Raw genomic sequence first — 26,251 nt, 5'->3', positions numbered from 1 at the left:
TAATTTTATGTTTTCTCAACTTGAATATTATCTGTAGACTCTCTCCTTTATGTAAAGATGTCTGTGGCTCTTGCCTTTTACCATTGTGCTCTTTTAGTTCTACATTTTCATTATCAAAGTTGATAATATATTTATCCTATTATTAATGAAGCTTTTTTCCAGTGATTTGCGTATAGATTGATTCTAGAAGTTGAAAAATAATATCAGTATTCACCTTATTATGAATATGGACTCTAGTGCTGAGCATGTGCTAAAATTAAATTTTTCTCCACTACCTTATATTATTATTCCTAGGCCATTCAAACGAGATTATTCCTAGCTGTTGATGGATTCTTTTTTATAGACCATTTACTGCCTTTATCATGTCCTCAAGTTTTTTCGAGCTCCCTATTACCTAATCTATTACCTTTTTTTGAAAAAAGCAAATTTCATTCCTGGAGTTCTTTTCCAATGTACACTAGTTTCTTTGGACCTGCTTCATACCCTTCATTTTGGGATTCCTTCCCTTTGTTGCATTTCTGAGATAATTTCATTAATTGCTGGATACTATCTCTTCCTTTTTCAGTGTTTACCCCTTAGTTTTGCTGAAATACGTCCTCCAGTAACTTCCTAAGAAAGGTCATGGGGGAGAGATTAACTTTATAATCTCTGCGTGTCTGGAAATGGCTATATTCTACTTTTACTTGGTGGTTTGATAAGAGGAATTGACTTGTTTTGAAATCCATATATCACAGTTGTCCTTTGTTATACTTACGTTTTCAGAGTTGAAAGCTTCTCTGGGTTCTCAACATTTTACCCAGGCTGGTCTTGAACTCCTGGCCTCAAGTGTTCTCCTACCTCAGCCTAACAAAGAATTGGGATTATAGGCATGAGCCACTGAGCTCAGCTTCTCTGAGGTTTTGAAGGAATTGGACAGCTGCCTTTTCTGTTGTAGGTTCATCTATACTTTACTATGTATGCCATAATAGCTTCTTCTACTTTGCTTCTTTTATTTTTGTGTCTTCCAGAAATCCATTGATATCTCTCATGTGCACTTATGGTATCCATCCTGTTTTCTTTGTTGGAGGGGTTTATACTTTTATATTTTATTTTATTTATTTTTTTATTTATTTTTGAGACAGAGTCTCACTCTGTTGCCCTTGGTAACGTGCCATGGCGTCAGCCTAGCTCACAGCAACCTCAAACTCCTGGACTCAAACGATCCTACTGCCTCAGCCTCCTGAGTAGCTGGGACTACAAGCATGTGCCACCATGCCCGGCTAATTTTTTCTATATATTTTTAGTTGTCCAGCTAATTTCTTTCTATTTTTTAGTAGAGACGGGATCCACTCTTGCTCAGGCTGGTCTCGAACTCCTGAGCTCAAACAATCCTCCCACCTCAGGCTCCAAAGTGCTAGGATTACAGGCGTGAGCCACCGCGCCCGTCCTATATTTTCTTATTAGTAACATTAAAGGAGTCGTGGAGATGAAATGAGTCTACCTAGTCTGTCATTTTTCCCTAAATTTTTATTTTGAAAAGTTTGAAATTGAAATGTACTAAGTAACTTGAACGCTACATCCCTAACAATGATATCACGATCTCACTATACCAGAAAGTGAATCCTAATTTCACGTTCTGTTTTATAAAGAAATAGTAGTATATACCTTTAGCTTTTCAGTGGATACTGGCAAAAGCATTAGCAGGGCTGAGTGACTGAGCCATAGTGATCTGGGGTTTTGTTTTGTTCCTATTCTTACTTCCACCACTCCAATCTAGGCTTCCTAGCTTACTGTCATTATTGAAGGAGTCTTTTTGTTATGCCCTAGTTTCTTAAGACACATTGCTGCAAAGCCATCTCTTAACAAAAGTTTTGATAAATGTTATAACACTAATTGAAATTTTCCCACTTTTTTGGCATTCAGGGACTTTTCTTTGTTTGGCCTCAGTGTTTTCTCAAAGTATAATCCTGGCCCATCAGCATAAGCATCCCTGGGAACTGATTAGCAGTATAAATTTTCACTCCTCCCTGATTATCTGAATCAGAAATTATGGGGGATGGAGCCCAAGACCTCCACATGATTCTGATTGATGCAAGCCTGGAGGACTGTTGGTCTCATCTGTCTCTCATTTTGCAGGCAAAGAATTGAGATCTAGAAAGGTTAATTGACTTGTCCAATGTCACACAGCCGAGTATTCTTTCTAATACTTCCACATTTGATTTGACTTTTTACAAGTTGTAATTAGAAAGGAATCAGAGATGGGCAAGTTTTGAAAGACTTATAGAGAACATGTGGTTTGAATAACATTATTATAAGTAGACAGAAAAGAGATGGATGGTTCTAAGCAGGTAAACTACAATGAATAAAGGCACACACACATATACACACACACATACATACATACATATATATATATATGTCCTGGGAACAAAATAGGCAAGTTGTACTAATAATAACTAGGTCTTCCTTTATAGGAGTATAGAGATAATATATGTAAAATGATGATTACAGTGCCTGGTGCATTAATAAAATGTTAACTGCACATTATTATTTTTGTTGGGTGGTATTACTGGTTGTATTGTCGACTTTGTTGTGGTTATTTTAATTAGGGAGGCAATACAGAACAGAAGTGAAGACTGTGGATTTCTGACTCAAACCCCAGCCCTGCCACTTACTAACTGTTTGACTTCTAACAAGTTAGTCTCTCCAAACCTTAGTATCCACATTTGTAAAATGGGAATAATATTAATAGTTTCAACTTCATAAGTGGTAGTTACAATTAAATGAGAAAATGTATGTTGATGCCATGCCTTATTATATCATAAGTACTTTAATAAATGTCAACTTGAGCTCGGTGCTGTGGCTCACGCCTGTAATCCCAGCACTTTCAGAAGCTGATACTGGAGGATTGCTTGAGGCCAGGGGTTTGAGACCAGCCTGGGCAACATAGTGAGATCCCATCTGTACAAAAAAATTTAAAAATTAGCCAGATGTGGTGCATACCTGTAGTCTCGGTTACTTAGGAGGCTGAGGTGGATGGATTACTTGAAGCCAGGAGTTAGAGGCTTCAGTGAGCTATGATCTGGCCACTGCACTCCAGCCTGGGTGACAGAGCAAGAACCTGTGTGTTAGTCTGTTTTGAGTTGCTATAAAGGAAATACTTGAAACTGGTAACTTACAAAGAAAAGAGGTTTATTTGGCACCCGGTTCTGCAGACTGTACAAACATGGTGCCAGCATCTGCTTCTGGTGAGGGCTTTTAGGAAGCTTCTAATCAAGACAGAAGGTGAAGGGGGAGCAGATGTGTCACATCGCTAGAGAAGGAGCAAGAGAGGGAGGAGGTGGTGCCAGGCTCCTTTAAACACCCAGGTCTCACATGAACTAATAAAGCAAGAATTCACTTATTATCATTGGGACAGAACCTAAGTCATTCATGAGGTATCTGCTGCCATGACCCAAACACCTCCTACTCAGCCCCACCTCTAACTCTGAGGATGGAATTTCAGCATGAGATTTGGAGGGGACAGATATCTAAACTTACATCACCCTATCTCTAATAAAAAAAAATAAATGTCAACTATTGTTACATCTTAGCTTGATAAGTCATCTTATTAATATCTGACTCTGAATGACTTAGGGCTAACGTCAAAAATCATATTTATTCTAGCTGGGTGCTGTGGCTCACACCTATAATCCCAGTGACTTGGGAGGATTGCTTGAGCCTAGGAGTTCAAGACCAGCCTAAGCAACATAGCAAAACTCTATCTTTAAAACAAAAAAAATTTTTTTTAATTAGCCAGGCATGGTGTCACGTACCTGTAATCCCAACTACTTGGTATGCTGAGGCAGGAGGATTTCTTTAGCCCATGAGTTTGAGGCTGCAGTGAGCTTTGAATATCCCACTGCACTGCAGCCTGGGTGACAGAGACCCCATCTCTTAAAAAAGAAAAAAAAATTATTTATAAAGGGTGAATTGTCATGATTGAAGGAGTTCACAACTATAGCCAAGGTAGAAAACCTTAATAACAGGAGACTGATTAAATAAATTTTAATAACAAGGAACTGGTTAAATAAATTATGGAACATTTATATCCCGTGGCCATTGAAAACCGTATTTCAGAAAAAATTTTATGATATGCATCATGAACATAAAATGATACAGTAGAAATGAAAAAGTAAAGGACTGCATACAATGTTTCAATTATAATTTGCATAGAGAAAAATACCTAAACATTTAAGAATATTCTTCTAGCTGTTTTCTTTATACTTTAAAGGGGACAATATTCATTTTTATATGTGGGTAGCCTGTGACATTTGTGGATTTAACACTATATTTTTTGCTCTTCAAGAACCATTCTAAACACCTGTCATGAGTAGTATTTTATAGTAGGAATCATTTTCTACCTTATAGAGTTTTTAGAAGATTAAATTGAATATTTTTTCAAAAGCCTCTAGCTGGAATTTGAAATGTGTTTTGAGTGCACCTTGCTAACTTTCAGTACCCCATCTCAATTATGATAATAGCATTGGGATGTCGTTTTTGCAAGGTACTATCTTAAGTATTACCAATCTTACTTAATCTTGAAAATAATTTAATACGGTAGGCACCATGATTATCTCCACTTTTTAGCTGAACTGAAAATCAGTGAAGGAAATTAAAGAGGTTAAGGAACTTGTCCAAGATTATATAGGGCTACTAAGTGAGGATTCTAACCAAGAACCAGACACAGTCTTTTTCAAGCTTATGTCCTTAGTCAGTGTGCTACATTGTCTCCACATGTTATTGATTACCTACTATTGAGCTACCTATTATGAAAATAAAGAGTTATGATGTTCTTATATATTTGAAGAAAATACGACATGAAAAAGTATTATTTGATTTTTTAAAAATTCTTTAAACATTTTTAAAAGGTGTATGCCCCATTCCATTGGTATTCTTTTCTAGGCTAATATACTAGTTATAAGTATATCCAGTATTGTTTGGCAGGACTAATTTGTATTTAGATAGCACAGTAGTTAAGAGTATGGGGCTCTGGAGCTTGACCATCTGAGTTCAAATTCTGCCTCTGCTACTTAATGCTGTGTGACCTTGAGTAAATTGTTAATACTTAACCTCTGTTTGCCTGGTTCCCTCATCTATAAAATAGGAATGATGTGTTCCTTATGGAGTTGATGTGAAGATTCTGTGAGTTAGTATGTATATAAAACAACTGAAACAGTAGTGCCCGTCACATGTAAGTTTTTAGTGTTAGGTACACTAGTAGTAGTAGCAGCAGTAGTAGTAGTAGTATTACTATCATTATTATCATCACCATCATTTGTACTGATTGTATAATAAACTTTTTAAAGACATCCAAATTATCCTGTAAAAAATAAAAATAAGAACATTGTACTTACAGTCCATTGACCTAAAAATTATTTTGCTATCACTTACTGGCTTTCTAACCTTCAGCATTTCACTTAACCTTAATGGCCTCAGGTACCCATCACTAACACAGGCTGATACCTTTCCTGTTGAGTGATTTCTTGATCTGTAAAAACATTACTAAAAATTATGTTGCAGTCCCAGAAATAAGAAGGAGGAGAAAGACGGAAGAGATGCAGGGAGGGAAAGAAAGAAAAATTTAGCGTGTTCACATGAAATTTATAAATTTATAGAAGTATCTTTGTGAGTTTAATTTTATGAGGACATAACAGCCAAGAGCAAGAGTGTGAAGTATGAAGAGCTGCTGCCTCCTCTCCTTGCCCCCCACTCCTCTTTTGTTGAGGCAGAGTCTCTTTTGCCCAGGCTGGAGTACAGTGGCATGATAATATCTCACTACAGCATTGGTCTCAAGTGATCCTCCTGCCCAACCTCCAGAGTAGCTAGGACTACGCACCTGGTGCTTTTTTTTTTTTTTAAGATGTGGGGTCCTGCTAGGTTGCCCAGGTGTGCCCAGGGTGATCTTGAACCGCTGGGCTCAAGTGATCCTCCCATCCTGGCCTCCGAAAGTGCTGGGATTACAGCCGTGAGCCACCACGCCCAGCCAGAATTGTTTTCTTTTAAGCTGTGTGCATATAATGACATCTGTGTTTAATCTTATACTTTCATAGCACCTTGTGTATGCCTGTAGCATGACACTTACTATATTGCTTCAGTTTTTTGTTTACATATCTAACTCTCCTACTAGAACAAGTCCCTTAGTGGTGGATCTTTATATTCGCAGTTACTAGCAAATAGATGAAAATTAACAGCATTTAGTTGATGACTTCTGTGAATCCTAGTTTTAGCCTAAAATTAAGTTTGACTTAATTATAATTTGGAGCCATGGTCATTCTGATCTTAAATTAATGATGCATTTGATACTCTGGTCATATCAGCTTCTATTTGGGTATAAGGCTACTTTTGAATTACATTGTTTAATTGAACTTGGATTGAACATGAAAACATTTAACATTTATGGAAACTACTAACTTTAAAAATAATTTTTTTTCATATTTGGTAAAATAGAAAAAAAAATGTATTTTACAAATTTTGACTCTTAGGAAGTATTAAGCATGTAAAAACCTAGAGGAGCAAATAGAAGGCTAAATGAAGGAATTTTAAAATGTTCCATTTTGGGCAGGTAGAGGCTATTCTATACTTTTCTTTGTCCTGAGAGCAATGAGAGAAAATGTCTTGGGAGGACAGAATGTGATATATAATAGGAAAGAATGAAAATAAAGTTAAGCTCTTCCCAAGGGACTTCAATGCTTGAATTAGTATTTGTCAATCAGAGGTTTTCTTTTAGTTTTCCATCAAGTTAAACTTATGAATTCTTGTCACTTCTGGGACCCACGGGCATTTTTTATATACACTATCAGTAATTTTAATATCCACAGATAGCCAAATCCACTTTACATCATCTGGCTATCTCTCAAGAGTTGAATGGCATGTCTACCATGAGATATCAATATCATATACCATATGTAAATGATAGCTAGTCTGTGCTTTCTGTTTTTCCACTTAATATAGTGTATTTTCAGAGTGATAAAATTCCCTAATTCCTTATCTCCAACCCAAATGACTCAGTGGAACTTGAGATCTACATATTTAGTTTTATATTGGACATTTCCACTTCAATGCCCCACAGGTACCTCAAACCTCACAATTCAAACTTTAACTCATCTTTTTTTTTTTCCTTCCCTGTCCCTCTCTGTCTCCAAAGGTCCCTGCCTTAGTACATGTTTCCCCCATCCGTCAGATTTCCCAAATCAGTATTATTCCTGGCTCCAACCTGTTCTCCACCCCTATCCATATCCAGTCATTCATCACATTTTATGAACTTTACCTTGTAACTGTATCTCATCTATTCGTTTCTTCCATTTTTATTACCATAGTTTAAGCTATCTTCGTCTCTCAATTGTATTACTGCCATAGCTTCCTAACTGGTCTCCCAACACCAGTGCTCTCCATTTCCAGTTGTTTTATATTGTTTGGATGATCTTCCTAAAACACAAATCAGAATGCATTATTGTTCTTTTTAAAACCCTTCAGTGACTATCTTTGTTTTTAAGATAAAGTCTAAAGTCTTTTAAGTGTTTATAGCAGTCTTCATCATTTGGCCTCTGCTACATGGCATAGCCAAATGGAGCAGCTGTCAGTTTCTTGAAACCTGTGCTGGAGGTGAACACCTTCAGGTCTTCACGTACACTGGTCCTTTTGCTTGACTAATTTCCAGTTGTCATTCAATTCTCAACTTGGACTTTCTTCAAGAAACCCTTTACTAATACCATAACATAATCTAAAATTGGATTAGATGTTCCTGTGTATTCTCATAGTACTTTTCTGCTTATCCGTATTACAGTATGTGACACTGTGTTGTTACTGCCTGTTGAGTTGTCTCTGTCTTAGGCTCTTGAAGGGCAAATGCAGTATCCTGTTAGGTTGATCTGTTTCACCGGTACCTAGTACAGTACATGACAAGATTTGGCTTCTGAAGAGTGTCCTTAAGTAGTCAGAGTATATATGTATGTTTTTTTCTTTGAGTTGTAAGTAATTCCGATAGTTTATGTAGTGGTAAAAATTCAACAGAATAGTGTGTATGTATCTGTGTAATAACTGAATACATTAATGAATGTATTATATAGTATCCTGAGTAAATTTTTTTTAGATTTGTAACTAAATATAAAATACAATCAGAAACATCTGCTTACAGCACAAGTCAAACTTTTAAAAAGCAGTTTCTTATAATGACTTTACTTTTGGATTCCCTACTATAAAATATTTAAATTTTAAGCAAACTAAGTATTTAAAATAAATTTTGTCTTGATTTTACTTTATGAATTTTTAGTAGTCAGAGAAAAGCTGTGGTAGTTCCCCTCTGTGTTAGAAACAGTTGTCAAGTGTGGTTCTTTACACGGTGAGACTGGGAGCTGTTTCTAAACACAAAGTTGTTAGTTAGTAGCACAGATTTGCCCAAGTTTCCAATCTGATCTGTGGCTATGGGTAAATAACTTGGAATATGTATAGTATTTGTGGGGAAAAAACGTCTGTAAATTAAATTCCACAAACTACTCTCCAGCTTTAGCTTAGTTTATAATTTAAAATGTATAGACTTTAAACTCCAGCCAATCAATAGTATTGTTTTTTGCAAATCTTTAAGGTAGTTATAAAGTTATATAAAAATCAAGGTATTCTGCTAGCCTCAGAATGGATAGACTCAAGACACTTGGGATTCTTATTTGAATCCTAATATAAATTTTCAGTGCTATTTATTCTCAAAAGAGTATCTTTTAGTTAGAGAAGCATGTTTATTCTCCGGAAGGCTTTGCTTATCCCTGTGGTTCCCATTAACAGTGAAGATTCTGGTATATTTATAGTATAGGACTTATAGTAAAATCTAGAAATTACAAAATAAATTTTGATATTATGTGTTTGTATGTAACATCCTTTTTAATTGCATATTATTATAACTTTTTATCCTTTAAGGGAACTGATAAAAGTTTAATGAATGATATGTATGTGTATGTGTGTGTTTTTATACACATAGTCATGTGCCACATAACAACATTTTGGTCAACAACAGATTGCATGTACAGCAGTGGTCCCATAAGATTTATAATACCATATTTTTACTATACCTTTTCTATGTTTAGATATGCAAATAACTTACTATTGTGTTATAATTGCCTACAATATTCAGTACAGTAACATGCTGTATGTTTGTAGCCTAGGAGCAGTAGGCTATGCCATTATAGCCTAGGTGTGTAGTAAGCTGCTATACCATGTAGGTTTGTATTATAAGTATACTGTGTGATGTTCACATGAGGAAATTGCCTAAAAACACATTTCTCAAAACATATCTCCATTGTTTGGTGATGCATAATTGAATATGTCTGCACTGTCCAATTAGTGTAGCCATGTGGCTGTTGAGCACTGAAATATGGCTAGTCTGAATTAAGGCGTGCTGTGTTTAAAATACATACTGATGTCAAAGATTTAGTATGAAAAAAGTGTAAAATATCTCAGTAATAATTTTATATTGATTACATGTTGAAATAATATTTTGGATACAATGGGATAAATAAAATACATACTAAAATTAATTTTACTGTTTTATTTTTAATGTAACTACTAGAAAATTAAAAATTACATATGTGGATCACATTTTATTTCTATTGGACTTCTCTGGTCTAAAACATTTTTTAACTACAAATTTAAGTTTTTTGTGAATGATAAAATTGAACATTTTTGGTATTGAGTTATTTTTTAGTAATTTTAAATTACGGCTTGACGTCTAAATATTGGCATTCTGTGATTAGATGCAAAAGTGAAAACTATAAAGTTAAAAATTTTTTTAGCAAATTATTTTGATTGAAGTCTTGTTTTAAGACTTGACACAAAACCATATGTAACTAATCCTTCATAATTTCGTGGTTATTGAGTTGGAGTCAGTTTGGTATCTACTGTAGATCACTGGCTTATTCATTTTTATTTATTTATGTAACAAATATTTTTTGTTTGCTTCATGTGTGCTAAGTCTGTCTTGGGGAATACTTCCCCATAATTTCAGAAGGGAACAAAGAATAATGGAAGTACGTGTAAATATGTTTGTGGATTTGTAGGTAGAAAATTGTATCAGTTCTTGTCTGACTTTTTATTTTTTTCGGTAAAGTAAGACATAAGGTCATCATAGCCCACCACTAGTGATGGTTTCTGGGAAAAAGTCCTTGAATTGAGTAAAATTGAAGTGTTTTCCATAGATGGGAATCAACGTTTATTGAGTACTTATTTGGCACCAAAGTAAACACTGAAGAATATAAAAGAGAACCCTTGCCCTCAGAGTTTATAATTTTTGTTAGGGAAATACGGCATGTAACAAAAAAGTAACCACAACATAAGGCAGCTAAGGTATAGTAAGGAATATATAGTACATTTTCAGAACTATATCTAACTGCACAAGTTTAAGTGGAAAAAAAACCAACAACAAAAAAAACTATAGGAGTTCAAAAGATGAAGAGAATACAAATGGAGATTTTTTTTTTCCCCTAAGCTTTCTCCTTTGCTGCTTATCACAATCCTAGCCAAGTAATCTTTCCAGAATGATCCCTGTGTAAGTACCTTCTGGCACTGCATCTGATTCTCAGAACAGTCACTGGTAATTTATTATGAGAACTACATAGAAATTTAGCACAAATTCTTTACCTCAGCACAGAGTTCAGTATAGTATTTTTAGAACTGAGAGATTTGAGTGCTTTAGAACAGGACAGTGTTTACAAATGGGAATTTGAGATTTTTTTTTTTTCTGTTTAATTTTAATAGAATTCATTGGTTTTCTTTGAGTGCCTCTGGTCAGGCTTTGGAAGGCTTCTCTGGGTTCCTCTGGTTATCTTGTTTTTGAGCTGCTGCTTCTGTAGATAAAGGCCCTTTTTTGCTGCTTTAGCTTTTGAGCCTCCTGGAAAACCCCAGTACACAGAGCCACCTTGGTCACAAATCAGTGGTGGGCTCTTCGGTAATACAGGGAGGGAAAGGTATACTCAATTCCCAGCTCCCTGCATGTCTTCTCAAAGACATCATAGTTGGTCTATAGTTACACATGAATCTATATAGAACTGCTTTACATTTTGTAATAGCCATAGAATAGTTTATTGTATAGCTGTACCATAACTTATTTAACAATTTCTTATTGATGAACATTTTTACCATTATCCTGCTGCAGTATCATAAACAATGCTGCAGTGAATACCTTGATGCATACTACTTTCCCCACACATGTGAAAATAGTTGCAAGATCAACTCTAGAAACGGAGTGGCTAAGTAATAGCTCTTGCCAAATTGCCCTCCATAAAGCAATTAAGAACTGTCTTTTTCCCTCATATTATCCTTTGATAATACTAGTATGTTACTGAACTTTTTGACCTATGATAGATAATCTGCTAGATAAAAAATAACTTATTGTAGTTTTTATTTGTATTTCATTTGTTTCCTTAATTCTGAACTATTCATGTCCTTGGCCCAATTTTCTATTGAATTGTTGATCTTTTCCATATTGATTTATAGGCACTCAGTTATAATAAGGAAGTTACCCTTTTGTGATATGTTTTGCAGATGTTTTTCCTAATTGTGTTTCTTCTTTTGACTGCATTTGTGGTGCTCATTTTCCTAGAAGAATTTAAATTTTTTTATAAATTACTCAAATTTATGAGATTTTTAAAATCTAAACTTAAACTTTATATATTACTCAAATTTGTGAGTTTTTTAAAATCTAAACTTAGAAAAGAGGAGTACAATACAAAGAAATCCCCTTGAACCCTTCAAGATTTAAGTTGCCAACCTATTACCCTGTCACCTCCTAATACTTTGGTATATATATCCTATAAACAAGAATATTCTCTTGAGTAACCATACAACTATTTTTAAAAATTTCTTGTTTTTTTATAGAGATGGGGGCCTCGCTATGTTGCCCAGGCTAGTCTCAAAATCCTGGCCTCAAGGAATCCTCCAGCCTTGGCCTCCTAAAGTGCTGGGATTACAGCTGTGAGCCACTGCACCTGGTCACTACAACTATTAAAGTCAGATAATTAACACTGATACATTACCGTGTTATAATCTTTAGACTCCACTCAAGTTTCGTTAATTGTTCTAATAGCATCCTTTTTGTAATCTTGTAATAGCATCCTTTTTGTAAAATAATCTGGTTCAGAATCACACGTTTGATTCAGTTATCACATCTCTTCAGTCTCCTTCAATTCCAAACAATGTCCTTCAGTCTGGAACAGTTCCTTAGATTTTCTGGATTTTGACGGTTTTGATGATTATGGACCATTGATTTTATAGAACAAATCAGAACAAATTTGAGTTTGTTTGATGTTTCTTTATAATTAGATTCAGGTTATGCATCTTTGTCAGTAATATCATAGACATGCTGTGATCTTATTGTGTGCTTATAAGGTGGCATATGATTTCAATTTGTCCTATTAATGATGATGTTCACTTTGAGCACTTGATTATGGCATTGTCTGATTGGCATCTCTACTTAGGAAGTTATTTTTCTCTTTCTACTTAAATATTTTATGGAGATACACTGTAAATATCCTGTTCATCATCATACTTTTTTTTTGAGACAGAGTCTCATTTTGTTGCCCGGGCTAGAGTGCCATGGCATCAGCCTAGCTCACAGCAACCTCAAACTCCTGGGCTCAAGCGATCCTTCTGCCTCAGCCTCCCGAGTAGCTGGGACTACAGGCATGTGCCACCATGCCCGGCTAATTTTTTCTATATAGATTTTTAGTTGTCTGGCTAATTTTTTTCTATTCTTGGTAGAGATGGGGTCTCGCTCTTGCTCAGGCTGGTCTCGAACTCTTGAGCTCAAACGATCCGCCCGCCTCGGCCTCCCAGAGTTGTCGTCATTCTTCTGATTCACTTATTTATTTATATCAGTACGGATTTATAGGTTGCTGTTCTATTCTGTAGGTTATATAATCCCTTTGCTATAATTATTAATTTTTATTTTCTAACATAATTTTGGCAAGTGGGAGCCTTTTCAGGCTGACTTCTGTGTCCTTTTGACTGTCCTCATCAATCTTTGAGTACTTATTTCTTTGTGCCACAAGATATTCCAGACTCCTCTTATACTTTCCTGCCTCAGCCCTTGAATCAGCCATTTCTCCATGGACTCTTCATTCCTTTACAGAAAATGTTATTCAGAATCCAAGATCCAGTTGGTAGTCACGCTCATTGCTTTTGGAACATCACTGCTTCCAGGCTCTGTCAGTGGATAGAGCTGGGGAATATATGCACATACATCCACACATATCTAAACGTTTATTTCTATATCTATCTATGTTTGGAAACCATGAATTTACACTGATACCTCCAACTTCAGCCTGACATTAAAGGGTTTATTCTAGCTTTTTTCTTTCTACATTTATTATTCTCTTCTCTGACAGTGACATAGCTGGCTTCCATTATCCTGTTTACTTATTTGATCAGTCCTGCTGTTGTATGTAATCTTCAATCTCTGCCATCCCCTCTCTTGTGTGATGCCCTCCTTTGCCTACGTTGGCTCTGATACCCTATTCCAGGCCATTTCCCTTCCCCCATGCAAACTTATTTCTTACTCCTCTTGAAGTCCAATGCCATATGCCAGACCACTGTTGGATACCCTTTTTACCCTACTTGGTATCTGTTACCCTATACTGAGCTGTCCCTCTCTGTAGACACCTTCCTCACCCCTTTGACTGTGACACCCCTTGCTTGGCTACCCTCCTCGCTCAATTTGGGGTCTGTGTGGTATCAGTCCCCTTCCCACTTTTTTTAGCAAGTGGACATCCTCCTCACTTTTTTTTTGTAAATGTGTTTCAAGTTTTATAGAAATCTAACATTCCAGTGGCACAGATGGTTAGCCTGCGGTACTTATACAACAGTATGTGTGGAAATCTAACAGTTCTTTTACATGGTTATCCAGTTGGTTGGAATTTTACATAAAAGTTGCATCTCTCTCCTGAATTTGAAGTTTTAAAAAAGTTTTCTGTATCCATAGAACTTTTTAAAAATAGGTGTCATTTTTCTTACTGCTTTTGTTTATAACAGATGATGATGTACCTGCAGATATGGTTGCAGAAGAATCAGGTCCTGGTGCACAAAATAGTCCATACCAACTTCGTAGAAAAACTCTTTTGCCGAAAAGAACAGCGTGTCCTACAAAGAGCAGTATGGAGGTAAGTTTAAATGTCATTGCTTTTCTTTTTATAATGAAAGAATTTTTAGGAAACAAAGTAATGATTGTGTGTGGTAAATATAATTGCTTTATTAGTTTTCGGGGTTTTTTTGTTTTTGAAGGGTGCCTCAACTTCAACTACAGAAAACTTTGGTCATCGTGCAAAACGTGCAAGAGTGTCTGGAAAATCACAAGATCTATCAGGTATTTCCTATAGGGAAATAAGGGATAGAGTAAGATATTTTAAAAATTTTGTTCGGTATGAAAAATAAAAATTAAATGCATTTGAGTATTACATTTGAGATTGAGAAAGTGATTATTATAGAACATACATTAGCACCCTGACTTCTCCCTCTTTGACTTTTATTGTTGTATAAAAATACTTTTTATATATTTATTTTAACCAGTTTCTGAGATGGCACATACCTAAAACAAAGAATACTTAAGTCAGGATAAATGGAGAGAAATGTGTATCATCTGTGAAAGCCAAATACTTGATGAAATTACAGTCGTCAAAAAATAAGAGCTATTCATTAGATAAAAGGAAAACTGTGTTCTTTAAATAATGAGAAAGTCATTGCTAGCATGAAAAATAGTTTATACTTTGTTTGTTAATCTCTTCATAGCAGCACCTGCTGAACAGTATCTTCAGGAGAAACTGCCAGATGAAGTGGTTTTAAAAATCTTCTCTTATTTGCTGGAACAGGATCTTTGTAGAGCAGCTTGTGTGTGTAAACGCTTCAGTGAACTTGCTAATGATCCAATTTTGTGGTAAGTGAAAACCTATTCTTTATTATCTTAGGATATATTATTTACTGCCCAAAATGCTAAACATGGTAGGGAAGTTGAAGTGTGAGTTGCTGGTTATAGTTAAATAGTCAGAACAAATTAAAATGCTTATAAGTTCCAAGTTACTTGTTTATCACAAATGTGGGCTGTCAGTCCAGACGGTATTTATTAATCAGTAAATGAAGTATTTTCTCTGCTCTTGGTCAGTTAATAACAACTGAGTGATTATGGTGTTTTTCATTTAATTACTTTTTAGAAACAGAACTTAGCATGATTTAAAATAGCTAATGCATTTAATCTAATAGGTTAGTGAGAGTATAGATTTTGTACATCACTTTTGGAAAACAGTGTGGAATTCATGAATCTTAAAACATGTGTGCCTTTTGACCCAGTAGTTCTGCTTCTGAAAGGTTTTTTGCCTTATGTAAAAATTTTTCATAATAGCATAGTTAATAGTGAAGAAAAATTAGAAGTAATCTAAATGTCCAGCAATAAGGGAATGAACTAAGTAAACCATGTAATGTTTACTTGAAGTATTGTGATATAGCTGCTAACAGTGATTTTTACTAAGTGTTTTTGATAACATGAAAAAATGCTATGTAAAAAGTGAAAAGAACAGAATACAAAATTTGATATGCTATAAAATCACAGCTATAATAAAAGAAACGATCCATAAATAAAATGACTAGAAGGAAATGTAAACTTAATAGTGCATATATTGAAACTATAGGTTATCTCTTTTCTGTATACTTTTCTGTTTTATAACAGTTATATCTATTATTTTTATGATGCAGAAAATAAGGCACACCTTATATTTAAGAGAAAAATTATACCTATGTTAGAAAGGAGAAATGAGAATGAAGAGTAGAAGAAGAAAACAACAGTATGCATTGTACAAGAAATGATAATGGTTACTCTACTCCAGTTTTAAGATTTGATGGTTCTTGATAGGATATTAATGGACTGAAGATACAGAAAGAATTCAGAAAGTATTTTTTAAAAAATTATCTTTTTAAATAATAATTGTATGAAACTTTTACGGTAGGGGTAGCTTTTTTTTCCTCCCAAGTAAACAATTTTTTAAGAAATTGACACTTTCCATTCTTTTGGGTGAACTAATTTTTATATGTAGTTACATTGTTTCAGCCAAAAACTGTTTCCGCATTTAAAATCCTGCATTTTGATATTCAGCTTTGTCTATTCTTATCCAGGTTTTTGAGGCCTTAAATAATTATCTGAGTAGTTTAAGATTTTATTAGTCTAAAGAATATTTTATTAGGAAGTTCTTAATTCTTCTCCTTCAGGAAACGATTATACATGGAAGTATTTGAATATACTCGCCCTATGATGCATCCTGAACCTGGTAAATTCTACCAGATTAATCCAGAAGAATATGAACATCCAAATCCTTGGAAAGAGAGTTTCCAGCAGTTGGTATGAATTATATTATACATCTGTAAATAAAAGTTTCTTTTTAAAAAATAAATTTAGCTGGGCACAGTGGTGCATGGCTATAGTCCCAGCTACTCAGGAGGCTAAGGCGGGAAGATCACTTGAGCCCTAGGAGTTCAGGTGCAGCCAGGGCAACATAGCAAGACTCTGTGTCGTAACAAAAAAAATAATAATAAATTAATAAATTTATTTAAGCTCAAGAATAGGTTTTAAAGGTGAATCAGTGAACACTTATCAACCAATAGAATATTTAACAATTCTTTTCATTACTGATATATCTATAAATAATTTAGTGGCAATAAACATCAGTACTGTGAGAGCAGTTATCATTTCAGTGGGTCTATTTGAACTTGTATGCCACATTTAGCATAATTTTCATGTGGTCCTTTATGAGTGGTTCTCAGCTGGGGATGATTTTGCTCTCCAAGGGATATTGGGCAATTTCTGGAGACATTTTTTGATTATCACAATGGGAGGAAAGGGTGCTGCCTGGTGTCTAGCTGGGTAGAGGCTACAATGCACAGGACGGCCCCCACAACAAAGAATTATCTGGCTAAAAATACCAGTAGTGCTGAGATTGAGAAACACTGTTCTTTCTTGATATTACTGAGTTGTAACTCATTCTGGATTTTACATTATACTCTGTGACAGAAAATTATTTGAAATAATTTAGAATTGTTTTTGATATTTAAAAAAAGTTATTCATGTAGTGGTACATTAATTTAGAATATAATGTTTACATTAGCCAATGTTTGGTTTTGTTTTGTTTTTGACATTTTAGTATAAAGGTGCACATGTAAAGCCAGGATTTGCTGAACATTTCTACAGTAACCCTGCAAGATACAAAGGAAGAGAAAATATGTTGGTATGTTTGGTTTGTATTTTTCTGACTTAAAATGGTAATCTTTCAGTTCTATACTGACATTTTTATTTTCTTCTAGTATTATGATACTATTGAAGATGCCCTTGGTGGGGTACAAGAAGCCCATTTTGATGGACTTATCTTTGTTCATTCTGGAATATATACTGATGAATGGATATATATTGAATCTCCAATCACCATGATTGGTGCAGGTATTTGGAAATGCATTGTCATTAGAATTTTAACATTTTATTCATATTATTTGATTTATATGATGGGATTTTAAAATGCTAGTGACTTAAAATCCAGTTGAACTTTGATAATACTAGTAGGATAGGAATGAAGATATCACACACATTTTATGTGAAAGATATGAAAACGTGTTCAGAATTTATAGATGTGTATATTTCTTGATGTCAGTACTTTTTCCAGTTGCCTTTAGTTATTCATTTAAGAAAGAAAAATGTGGCCAGGTGCAGTGGCTCATGCCTGTAATCCTAGCACTCTGGGAGGCCAAGGCAGGTGGATCGTTTGAGCTCAGGAGTTTGAGACCAGCCTGAGCAAGAGTGAGACCCCGTCTCTACTAAAAAAAAAAAAAAATAGAAAGAAATTATATGGACAACTAAAAATCTATATAGAAAAAATTAGCCGGGCATGGTGGTACATGCTTGTAGTCCCAGCTACTTGGGAAGCTGAGGCTGGAGGATTGCTTGAGCCTAGGAGTTTGAGGTTGCTGTGAGCTAGGCTGACGGGCACTCTACCCTGGGCAACAGAGTGAGACTCTGTCTCCAAAAAAAAAAAAGAAAGAAAGAAAAACGTTTTTTATTTGAAAATAAGGATGCTAATGTTTTTATTGCTATGTTTTTAAAGGAACTGAAATGTAACTTTTTAAATACTTTTTGTGCTGTTTTATGATCAAGTTTCTAAGAATAAATGTAATGAAATATCTGTTAAACACTGATGAGTCATTTGAAGATTTGTTGCTATCTTGTTTTTTGAACAGTATGTAGACCATTTTAAGATAGCTAATGATTATTATTTGCTAATGAAATTTGCATTTACTGCTGCTTTTGCTTCCCTCCCCTATCTCCATCATAAAGAAGAAGGGGAGAGAGTGTAGAAAATTTTTGTCTGGTGATTTTATTACATTCCAAATTGAGGCCACTGTTGGAAATAAATTTAAATAAAAAGATCTCTTCTCTCCCTGAGCTGCTTTTTCCAGCGCTACTGCTGGTGTTGCTTTTGTTTTCACAAGAAACTATTTTTTAATATGCTGTTGCATTTGACGATAATGATAATTGTAGTTGAATATAACTAGAATTATTCTTATTCATGGATTTGAGTATAATGGTAATCAAATAATATCCCCCGTTAAATATGAATGCTTGTAGTAAAGCTAATGAAACATAGTTAATTGATAAAGTGCATAGTAGTCCTACTACTCAGTACTAGTATTTTTAAAAAGTTTCCCCTCCATGGAAGTACCCATCTGTTGAAATGGAATAAAGGTAATATGCCTTAAAATATCTTTTCTACAGCACCTGGAAAAGTAGCAGACAAAGTTATAATTGAAAACACTAGAGATTCAACCTTTGTTTTTATGGAGGGCTCTGAAGATGCTTATGTTGGATATATGACAATAAGGGTAAGAAATTTTAAGATTTAAAATATACATATTGAAATCATAAAGGTGGTGGCTGTTTATTTGAAACAAAATTTCTGCTTTGCAGTTTAACCCTGATGATAAATCTGCTCAACACCACAATGCACACCACTGCTTAGAGATTACAGTAAATTGTAGCCCTATTATTGATCACTGTATCATCCGAAGTACATGTACGGGTTAGTGTTTCCTTTATCTTTTACAGTGAAATTGAGTCACAGTGTTGTTGCCAGTAGGTTTTTAATAAATGAATAATTTTTCTTACAGTTGGTTCTGCAGTATGTGTTAGTGGTCAAGGAGCATGTCCTACTATCAAGCACTGTAACATCAGCGACTGTGAAAATGTTGGACTGTATATAACAGATCATGCACAGGTATTTTTGAATTTGGGGTTTTTCCTTTTTAAAAAATTTTTTAAAAGTCTACTAATGTTGTTTCTGATGAATTTTTGTAGGGAATATATGAGGATAATGAAATTTCCAATAATGCTTTAGCTGGGATTTGGGTTAAAAATCATGGAAACCCAATTATTAGACGGAATCATATTCATCATGGACGTGACGTTGGTGTGTTCACATTTGATCATGGCATGGTGAGAACATTTATTTTTAATAGAAAAACTGATGCCTGTATCAGTTAAATTTTAAATATGTTTCATCATTATTTTCTCATTACCAAATTATCTGAATTAAAGAGTATAGGATGGTTTAAAAGCAGTTTCAACATTATATTTTAAAATCAATATGCAATATTCATTTGATAAATTTATGCATCAAACATTATATCCATGTAGAGATGATAGAGTTCTTAGGGAATTGATGTGGTCTTTGGAGGAACAAAAGGTCTAATCCAGTAGTTGGTTCTCCATCAGTAGTTAGTTCTCCAATTAGTAGTAGTTTGCATAAAAATTACCTGTAAGCTTGTTTTTTAATGAAAATTCCTATATTTTACCCCAATATGATAAATCAGAATTTCCAAAAATGGGGCCTAGGATATGTGCTTTTAATAAGCACCATAAGAGAGTCTAATGCAGGTTATTGAGAAATAAGGGATTCATCATTAGTTTCGTATCCATTTTATTGCTCTTGAAAAAAATTTTAACTGGCAGAACAATAGGAGATATAGTGATAATAAAATATCAGTTCTAAAACTGTTACGCAGCAATTATGTTAGATATCCTTATGGATGATACTATGTTTTAAATACTGCTGTATGATTTTACATAATTTTCTAGAGACATGACCTTTTTGAGCTCTCTGAGATCACTATTTCAAAATAATGTTCTTGGATGTCTATTCAGATTTTTTTTTCATTTAATATATAATTTTCCTTCAGGTAATTTTCAAATCCTAGTACAGCATTGACAGAATTTTTTGTGGTGGGATCAAAGAGATGGGAAAGAGAGTGGTAACATGGTGGCAAATAAGGTTATGGTGAGGCTTTGTTGCCTATTGTATGGCATTAACCAAGCAACCTAGGAATGCTGGATTTACATATACAAATTTTCAGTGGCAAAGGAAATTTTTTACTGTTTGTGCCTGGAATCTTAACACAGGGCTCTTTTTGAAAACTAAACTAGATCATAAGGAGTACCCTGTTGTCAAATATTAATTAGACGTAAATAGTTTCAGACCAGAGATCAGTTCATCATATTAACTAGTTCCTGGTGTAACTGTAACCCGAGAAAAACAATTCAGTTACAACTGAGGCTGTAGTTTGATCCTGGAGATGACCACTTACCCTTCTCCAGCTGAAATAAAGAAATGGACATTTTGTTGGAAAGTGTAACTCTTTTTCCCAAGGGTTGGGAAATAGGGAGAGTCTGATAAAGGTGTACAGGATGTTGAAACAAAAGACTCTTGAGAATCTCTGCCCTCCCCTAGAGACTTATATTGGTTACAGTTCCTAAGTGGAACTCTCATTTTGTAAAGGAACTATACTGTGCTGGTATTTTGTTGCCTATGTTTTCTTTAGGCTATGCCACAGAGTCACATACAATTCAAGTATATTTATGTGTGTTTCTGTCTCATTCACAGATGATTTGAGGTACCAAGATAATTTTAACCTGAGTACAAGTTCCTCATTTTTGAAAAGTCCTGTGATGATGGTCCCTTACTAAAATTAACCATAGTAATCTACTCCTCATCACATACCCCTTATATAAGTTTTTTTTAATATAGATTTGGGTTTATAAATATTACAACATTTTTTAAAACAACTCTAGGCAATGCTGTAGGTAAATATTCCCGTTAAGGATTAATGAGAAGATTTGTGAAGTATTGTAGATTTGTAAGGAAAGGATGGAAATAAAGCATATCCAGGGGCTATCATATCTATTGTGTCTGTTTTAGTACTGTGATACAATCCTTAAAAACCCTTTGGCAGGTTCTTCCATTGGAGGCTTTCTTTTGGCTTGTCTTGACAGCTCATGATTGATAAAATGACCTCCATCACAAAAGATGACCTTTTTCTAAAATTTGACTTTTTCTGTAGACCTTCAAAGAACATCAGAATAAACATTTGATTAGTTAATACTGCACTATCCTTTAAAAGTATGTTCATATTTGTGTTTGTTTTCTGAAATTGTGTCCTTTTTCTTATCTATGACATACTTAGAATTCCTGCATTTCTAAGAATGAATCATAAAGTTTTCTCATTTTTATTTTTTAAAGAAAATCAGTGTTTTTGTAAAGGTACTGTATGTCTAGTTTAAAGAGCCCTCTAAAGTTTCAAAGGGTATGACTTTAGAGTTTGTCTTTGTAAGCTGCACATTTAAACTTTGGAATAAAGCATGAACTTCCCCATATGAAAAAGGAGTAAACAAATATACTTTATGTTTCAACCTCTCTCCACCTCATCATTTATACCCTTATTTTTTGGTAAAGGTTTAAAACATTCATATTCCTAAGTTATTGGTCTATATTTACTCTATTTTTCATTAGTTCTTTTATCTGTTTCTCCATTCCTGAATTTTTTTTTTTTTTGATTCATTCTTGGTGTGGCTGGAGTTTGTCATCCATCTAGCCATTTTTTAAATTTTGTTTATTTGGGTATTATATGGGTATTATAGCTTGAATTCTTGCCATTTGAGAATGTCTGTTACCTTTTCATTTAGCTGAGTATACAATTTGATTATACTTTCTTGCCCATAGAATTCTATGGATATTTTTCTATTCTAGCATTGAGTGTGGCTAAGAACTCTGAGATCACCCTGGTTTTTTTTTTTTTTTCCTTTCTAGTGTTGATTTGCTTTTCTGCCTCAGTATCCATATTTTGCTTTGGGTTTTTGTGTTTTAGTGTTCTTTCTTTAGAAATTTGGCTGTCATCTCTGTTTTTTATATTGCTGTGTTCTTTTCCTTTACCTGTTATGTGATTTCCTCAAATCTGTGTCCCTTACTGTATCTCCATAGTTTTATCTGTTTTTCTGTTGTTATTATACTTCCAGAGTGTGGGTTTTGTCTCTTAATTTTACATTTCTAGGTTGGTTTTTTTGTTGTTGTTGTTGTTCTGTTTTGTTTTTTCTATGTTTTAGTAGAGACGGAGTCTCACTCTTGCTCAGAGCTGGTCTCAAACTGTCCTGAGTTTGAGCAATCATCCCCGACTCGGCCTCCCAGAGTGCTAGGATTATAGGCATGAGCCACTGCACCAGGCCTAAATTTTACATGTCTTAATGGAATCTTTCTAACATACACAGAAGTAGAGAGACTAGTATAATGAATCTCCATGTACCTGTTGTCAGCCTTCAACAACTATCAATTCATGGCCAATTTTGTTTTACATATAACTCCTCAATTACTCCTCACTCCCATTTTTGTACTCTGGATTATTTTGAAGTAAATACCAGGCATCATTTCATCTGTAAACATTTTACCATGTATCTTTAAAGGATGGAGTTTCTTTATTTTTTGTTTTTTGTTGTTTCACATAACCACAATGCCAGTCTTACTCATAAAAGAATAATTAAGAGTAATGGCTTGATATCATCAAATTTTCTGTTAATGTTCACTGTTCCCCAGTTGTCTTTTGTTTGTTTAATATTCAGTCCATTGCAGAGTGTTATTTTTGTAAAATGAGATTAAAATGTCATAGCATGCTGGCCCTGGTGACTCCCACCTGTCATCCCTGTGCTTTGGGAGGCCAGGGTGGGAGGATTACTTGAGCTCAGGAGTTCCAGACCAGCCCGGGCAACATAGCAAGACCCTGTCTCTAAAAAATATATTTTTTTAATTAGCTATGCGTGGTGGCGTGTGCCCGTAGTCCCAGCTACTCAGGAGGCTGAGGTGGGACAAAATCATTTGAGGCCAGGCGTTGGAAGCTGCAGTGAGCTATGATTGTGCCAGTGCACTCCAGCCTGGGCAACAGAGTGATACTCTATATCTAAAAAATAAAATAAATGTCATATGGGTGGCAAATTGCTATAAAGTTTTTGAAGCATTCATTCTAAATTTCTGAATTTTAACTCATCACAGGTGACAGATACCCCCTGTTCTTCGTGTTAAGATCTGGCTGTCCTCCCTCTCCTCCCTCTTCTCCTTTCACTTCACCTCACTTTGGATAGTCTCCCTTAGATAGGAAGTGTAAGTTTTAGATGGGGAAAATTGCACATTAGTTTTCTTTTCCAGATTACCTCTTGTGTCTAAGTTACTTCCGTGAAAATATATTACCTTTCTAGCCTGTGGCCCATTCATGCCACTAGATCTCTATCACTTTAGAAGATTATTGGCTAGGCTTAGAGTCTTCAGTTACTTGGGGAAAACTACACCTTGTTGAAGGTGTAAGGTGCCATTTTTATCTCTTAGCACCCTCCTCTTTAACCAGATTCACAGTGTTTGACAAATATATTATAGATTATAGTTTGGGGTTGTAGAAGTTTATTTCAATGAAGATAGCATATTTTTTTCTACTTTTTTTGTTTTATTTGGAGAATTTCTGGTGAAACTGTTTACTTCATACTTAATAAAGAATATTTCACTTTTAAAAAATTAAAAGAGCTTCTATGATTTGCATCTTAAAAAGGCAAAGCAGAATTCTGTCTAAGTCTTAGAGTTCTGCATTGGATTATTTTGCACTAGAGGTATCTCTTAACAAAATAGATGCATTTTATTAAAATATATTTTAAAGCAAAATTACATCAACTGAACCCATAATAAAGAGGTAAAATTGTAGTAGTACAATATGTAGTTGTAACTACCATGGAAGGTTACAGTGTGGGAATGTGTGTGATGGGGTAGGAGAGTTGAATTCTCATCGCCCCCTAATAGGAAGTCAGTAGATGATACCTGAAACTGAAAAGTCAAGATATAATAATACAAGTATGTTACTTAGAAATATAGAAGTAAGTCAAAAGAATCAGCTAAAAGAATTGAAAGTGGGGGCCTCTGGATAAGGGAAAATGAGGAGAGAGGGATGCCGTTTGCCTTAATGATCTTATGGATCTAGTTGACTCTCGTAATGATATGTAAAATCAAAACCTAAAGAAAGCAGAGAAAGAGCATCCCCTGCATTTGAATATAGTGTTTAGACAATATATGTCACAGTTCCAGTGCTGTATGTTTAACTAGTATAGCCAGGACATGACCATGGCCTCTTATTGGAATCTTCAACAGAGCCCAATAAATAGCACTTCTTTCCCTGCCTCATTTCTGAACAAGTTAAGAAATAAAGTCATAAAGTGTCATGAGGAGGCTGGATTATCACCTTTATTACTCTTAAAAGTTAAGTTGAGCTGGGTGCAGTGGCACATTCCTCTAATCCTAGCTACTCAGGAGGCTGAGGCAGGAGGATCACTTGAGGATAAGAATTAGAGACTGTGGTGCACTGTGATTGTACTTGTGAATACCCAGTGCACTCAAGCCTGGGCAATATAGTGAGACCCCGTCTCTAAACATAAATAAATAAAGATTAAGTTGGAGGACACAGCTTAGGATGAGAGCCAAATGGGTCTGTTTAAATGAATCCCAAAATTAAATAGGTTTGTCCACTTAATCACAGGCAGGGTTCATGGAGAGGTAGCAGAAGGAATGTCCCTAAGGGCAACTCACTTCCATGAGGAAAAAGGATGAAGCTGAGTCAAGCATACCCAGTTTATTTTTTGACAAGTTTACCAGTTAGCTATGTTATTCAACTGCTGGCAGAGAAAGACGGAGAATTATACTAATTGAATTTCCTCCTCATGGATAAAAACATCAGAAATGGTGAATAGTCCCAATCTAACATTAAGGACTAATAGTCTGTCGTCTTTTTGTTTTTTTTTTTTTGATAGTCAGTTTTGCCATAATAATATATATATGTATATACCAAGTGTACATTAACTTTTATTTAGTATAACATCAAAGAAGAAAAAACTTGACTATTTGAAGATGCTATCTTTAATCCCATAATCAAAAAAATTATAATCTAAATGTAGAGATGTAATTTATAGATAATTTGTCCTTTATTTGTAGAAAATGAAACCTGAAAACTACTTCTGAATGTTATTCTTAGAGATCTGTTTTCTTTTAAAGAGTTAAATATATGATGGGTCAAAAGTATTCAGAATTACACCCTGTTTTAATCTCTACTAAATTTGGCAAAAAAATTGAACAGATCCAGTTCGCTGTGTGTATAGTCTCGTGTGGCTGCTTCAGAAGTTAGAATAGTCTTTTTTTCCAGGAGTTTATAATCAGGTAGAAATGAACACAACAAATACAGAAATAGTACAAGGCAGGCAGTACATGGAAGTAGTATAAGAAAAATACTTAGTGCTGAAGGGTTCTTAAAGGGAGAGAAAGAGCAAGCACAGTCAGTTTTTGAAGAGAGATAGAATAGGGGTATTGAATGGCTTTTTACAAATGCCATCTTATAAATAACTTGTTTTTCTCTTAATGTTCAGTCTTGATTGAGTCTTTGACATTTAGGATATCAATATTATAGTAACTTTCATTCTCGTTAAATATGTCTATAATAGAAAATTTAAGAAATTCACAGTATAAAGAAAGATATAATTATCCATAATTCCACCACTCAGATAATGACCACCTCATATTTTTGTTCCATCCTTCAAGTTGGTATTCTTTAAATAAAATTGAGATTATACTTAATGTATACTATTTTAAAACCTGTTCTTTTCATTTAACGTGTATAGCATGAGCATAAGTCCTCAAAAACATTTTATGTAGCCAGTTCTCTATTATTGGGCAAAGATGAACTTGTTTTGTTTTGTTTTGCTTTTTCTGTAAGTCTCCAATTATCCTGCCTCAGATTCCCAAGTAACTGGGACTACAGGCATGTGCCTCCATGCACAGTGAAGTTTTCTATTTTTTGTAGAGACAGGGTCTCGCTCTTGTTC

The 26,251-nt window shown here is 34.6% G+C and overlaps 1 protein-coding gene across 1 annotated transcript in view; it reads left to right on the top strand.

The window, feature by feature from the left end:
* The window catches only part of FBXO11 (F-box protein 11), an 81,450-nt gene that overhangs the window by 39,867 nt on the left and 15,332 nt on the right, over window positions 1-26,251 (top strand). The window contains exons 2-11 of the mRNA XM_045549558.1: window positions 14,032-14,159; window positions 14,281-14,362; window positions 14,785-14,929; window positions 16,252-16,381; window positions 17,181-17,264; window positions 17,341-17,473; window positions 18,800-18,906; window positions 18,992-19,103; window positions 19,192-19,298; window positions 19,379-19,516. Of these exons, the coding sequence (XP_045405514.1) occupies window positions 14,032-14,159; window positions 14,281-14,362; window positions 14,785-14,929; window positions 16,252-16,381; window positions 17,181-17,264; window positions 17,341-17,473; window positions 18,800-18,906; window positions 18,992-19,103; window positions 19,192-19,298; window positions 19,379-19,516 (1,166 nt within the window). The remainder of the gene's footprint in view (window positions 1-14,031; window positions 14,160-14,280; window positions 14,363-14,784; window positions 14,930-16,251; window positions 16,382-17,180; window positions 17,265-17,340; window positions 17,474-18,799; window positions 18,907-18,991; window positions 19,104-19,191; window positions 19,299-19,378; window positions 19,517-26,251) is intronic.

The sequence above is a fragment of the Lemur catta genome, chromosome 4, assembly GCF_020740605.2.
Source record: "Lemur catta isolate mLemCat1 chromosome 4, mLemCat1.pri, whole genome shotgun sequence".
In the NCBI taxonomy this organism is placed as follows: Eukaryota; Metazoa; Chordata; class Mammalia; order Primates; family Lemuridae; genus Lemur; species Lemur catta.
The sequence above is the reverse complement of the archived record's forward strand: the minus strand, read 5'-3'. Positions and strand labels throughout refer to the sequence as shown.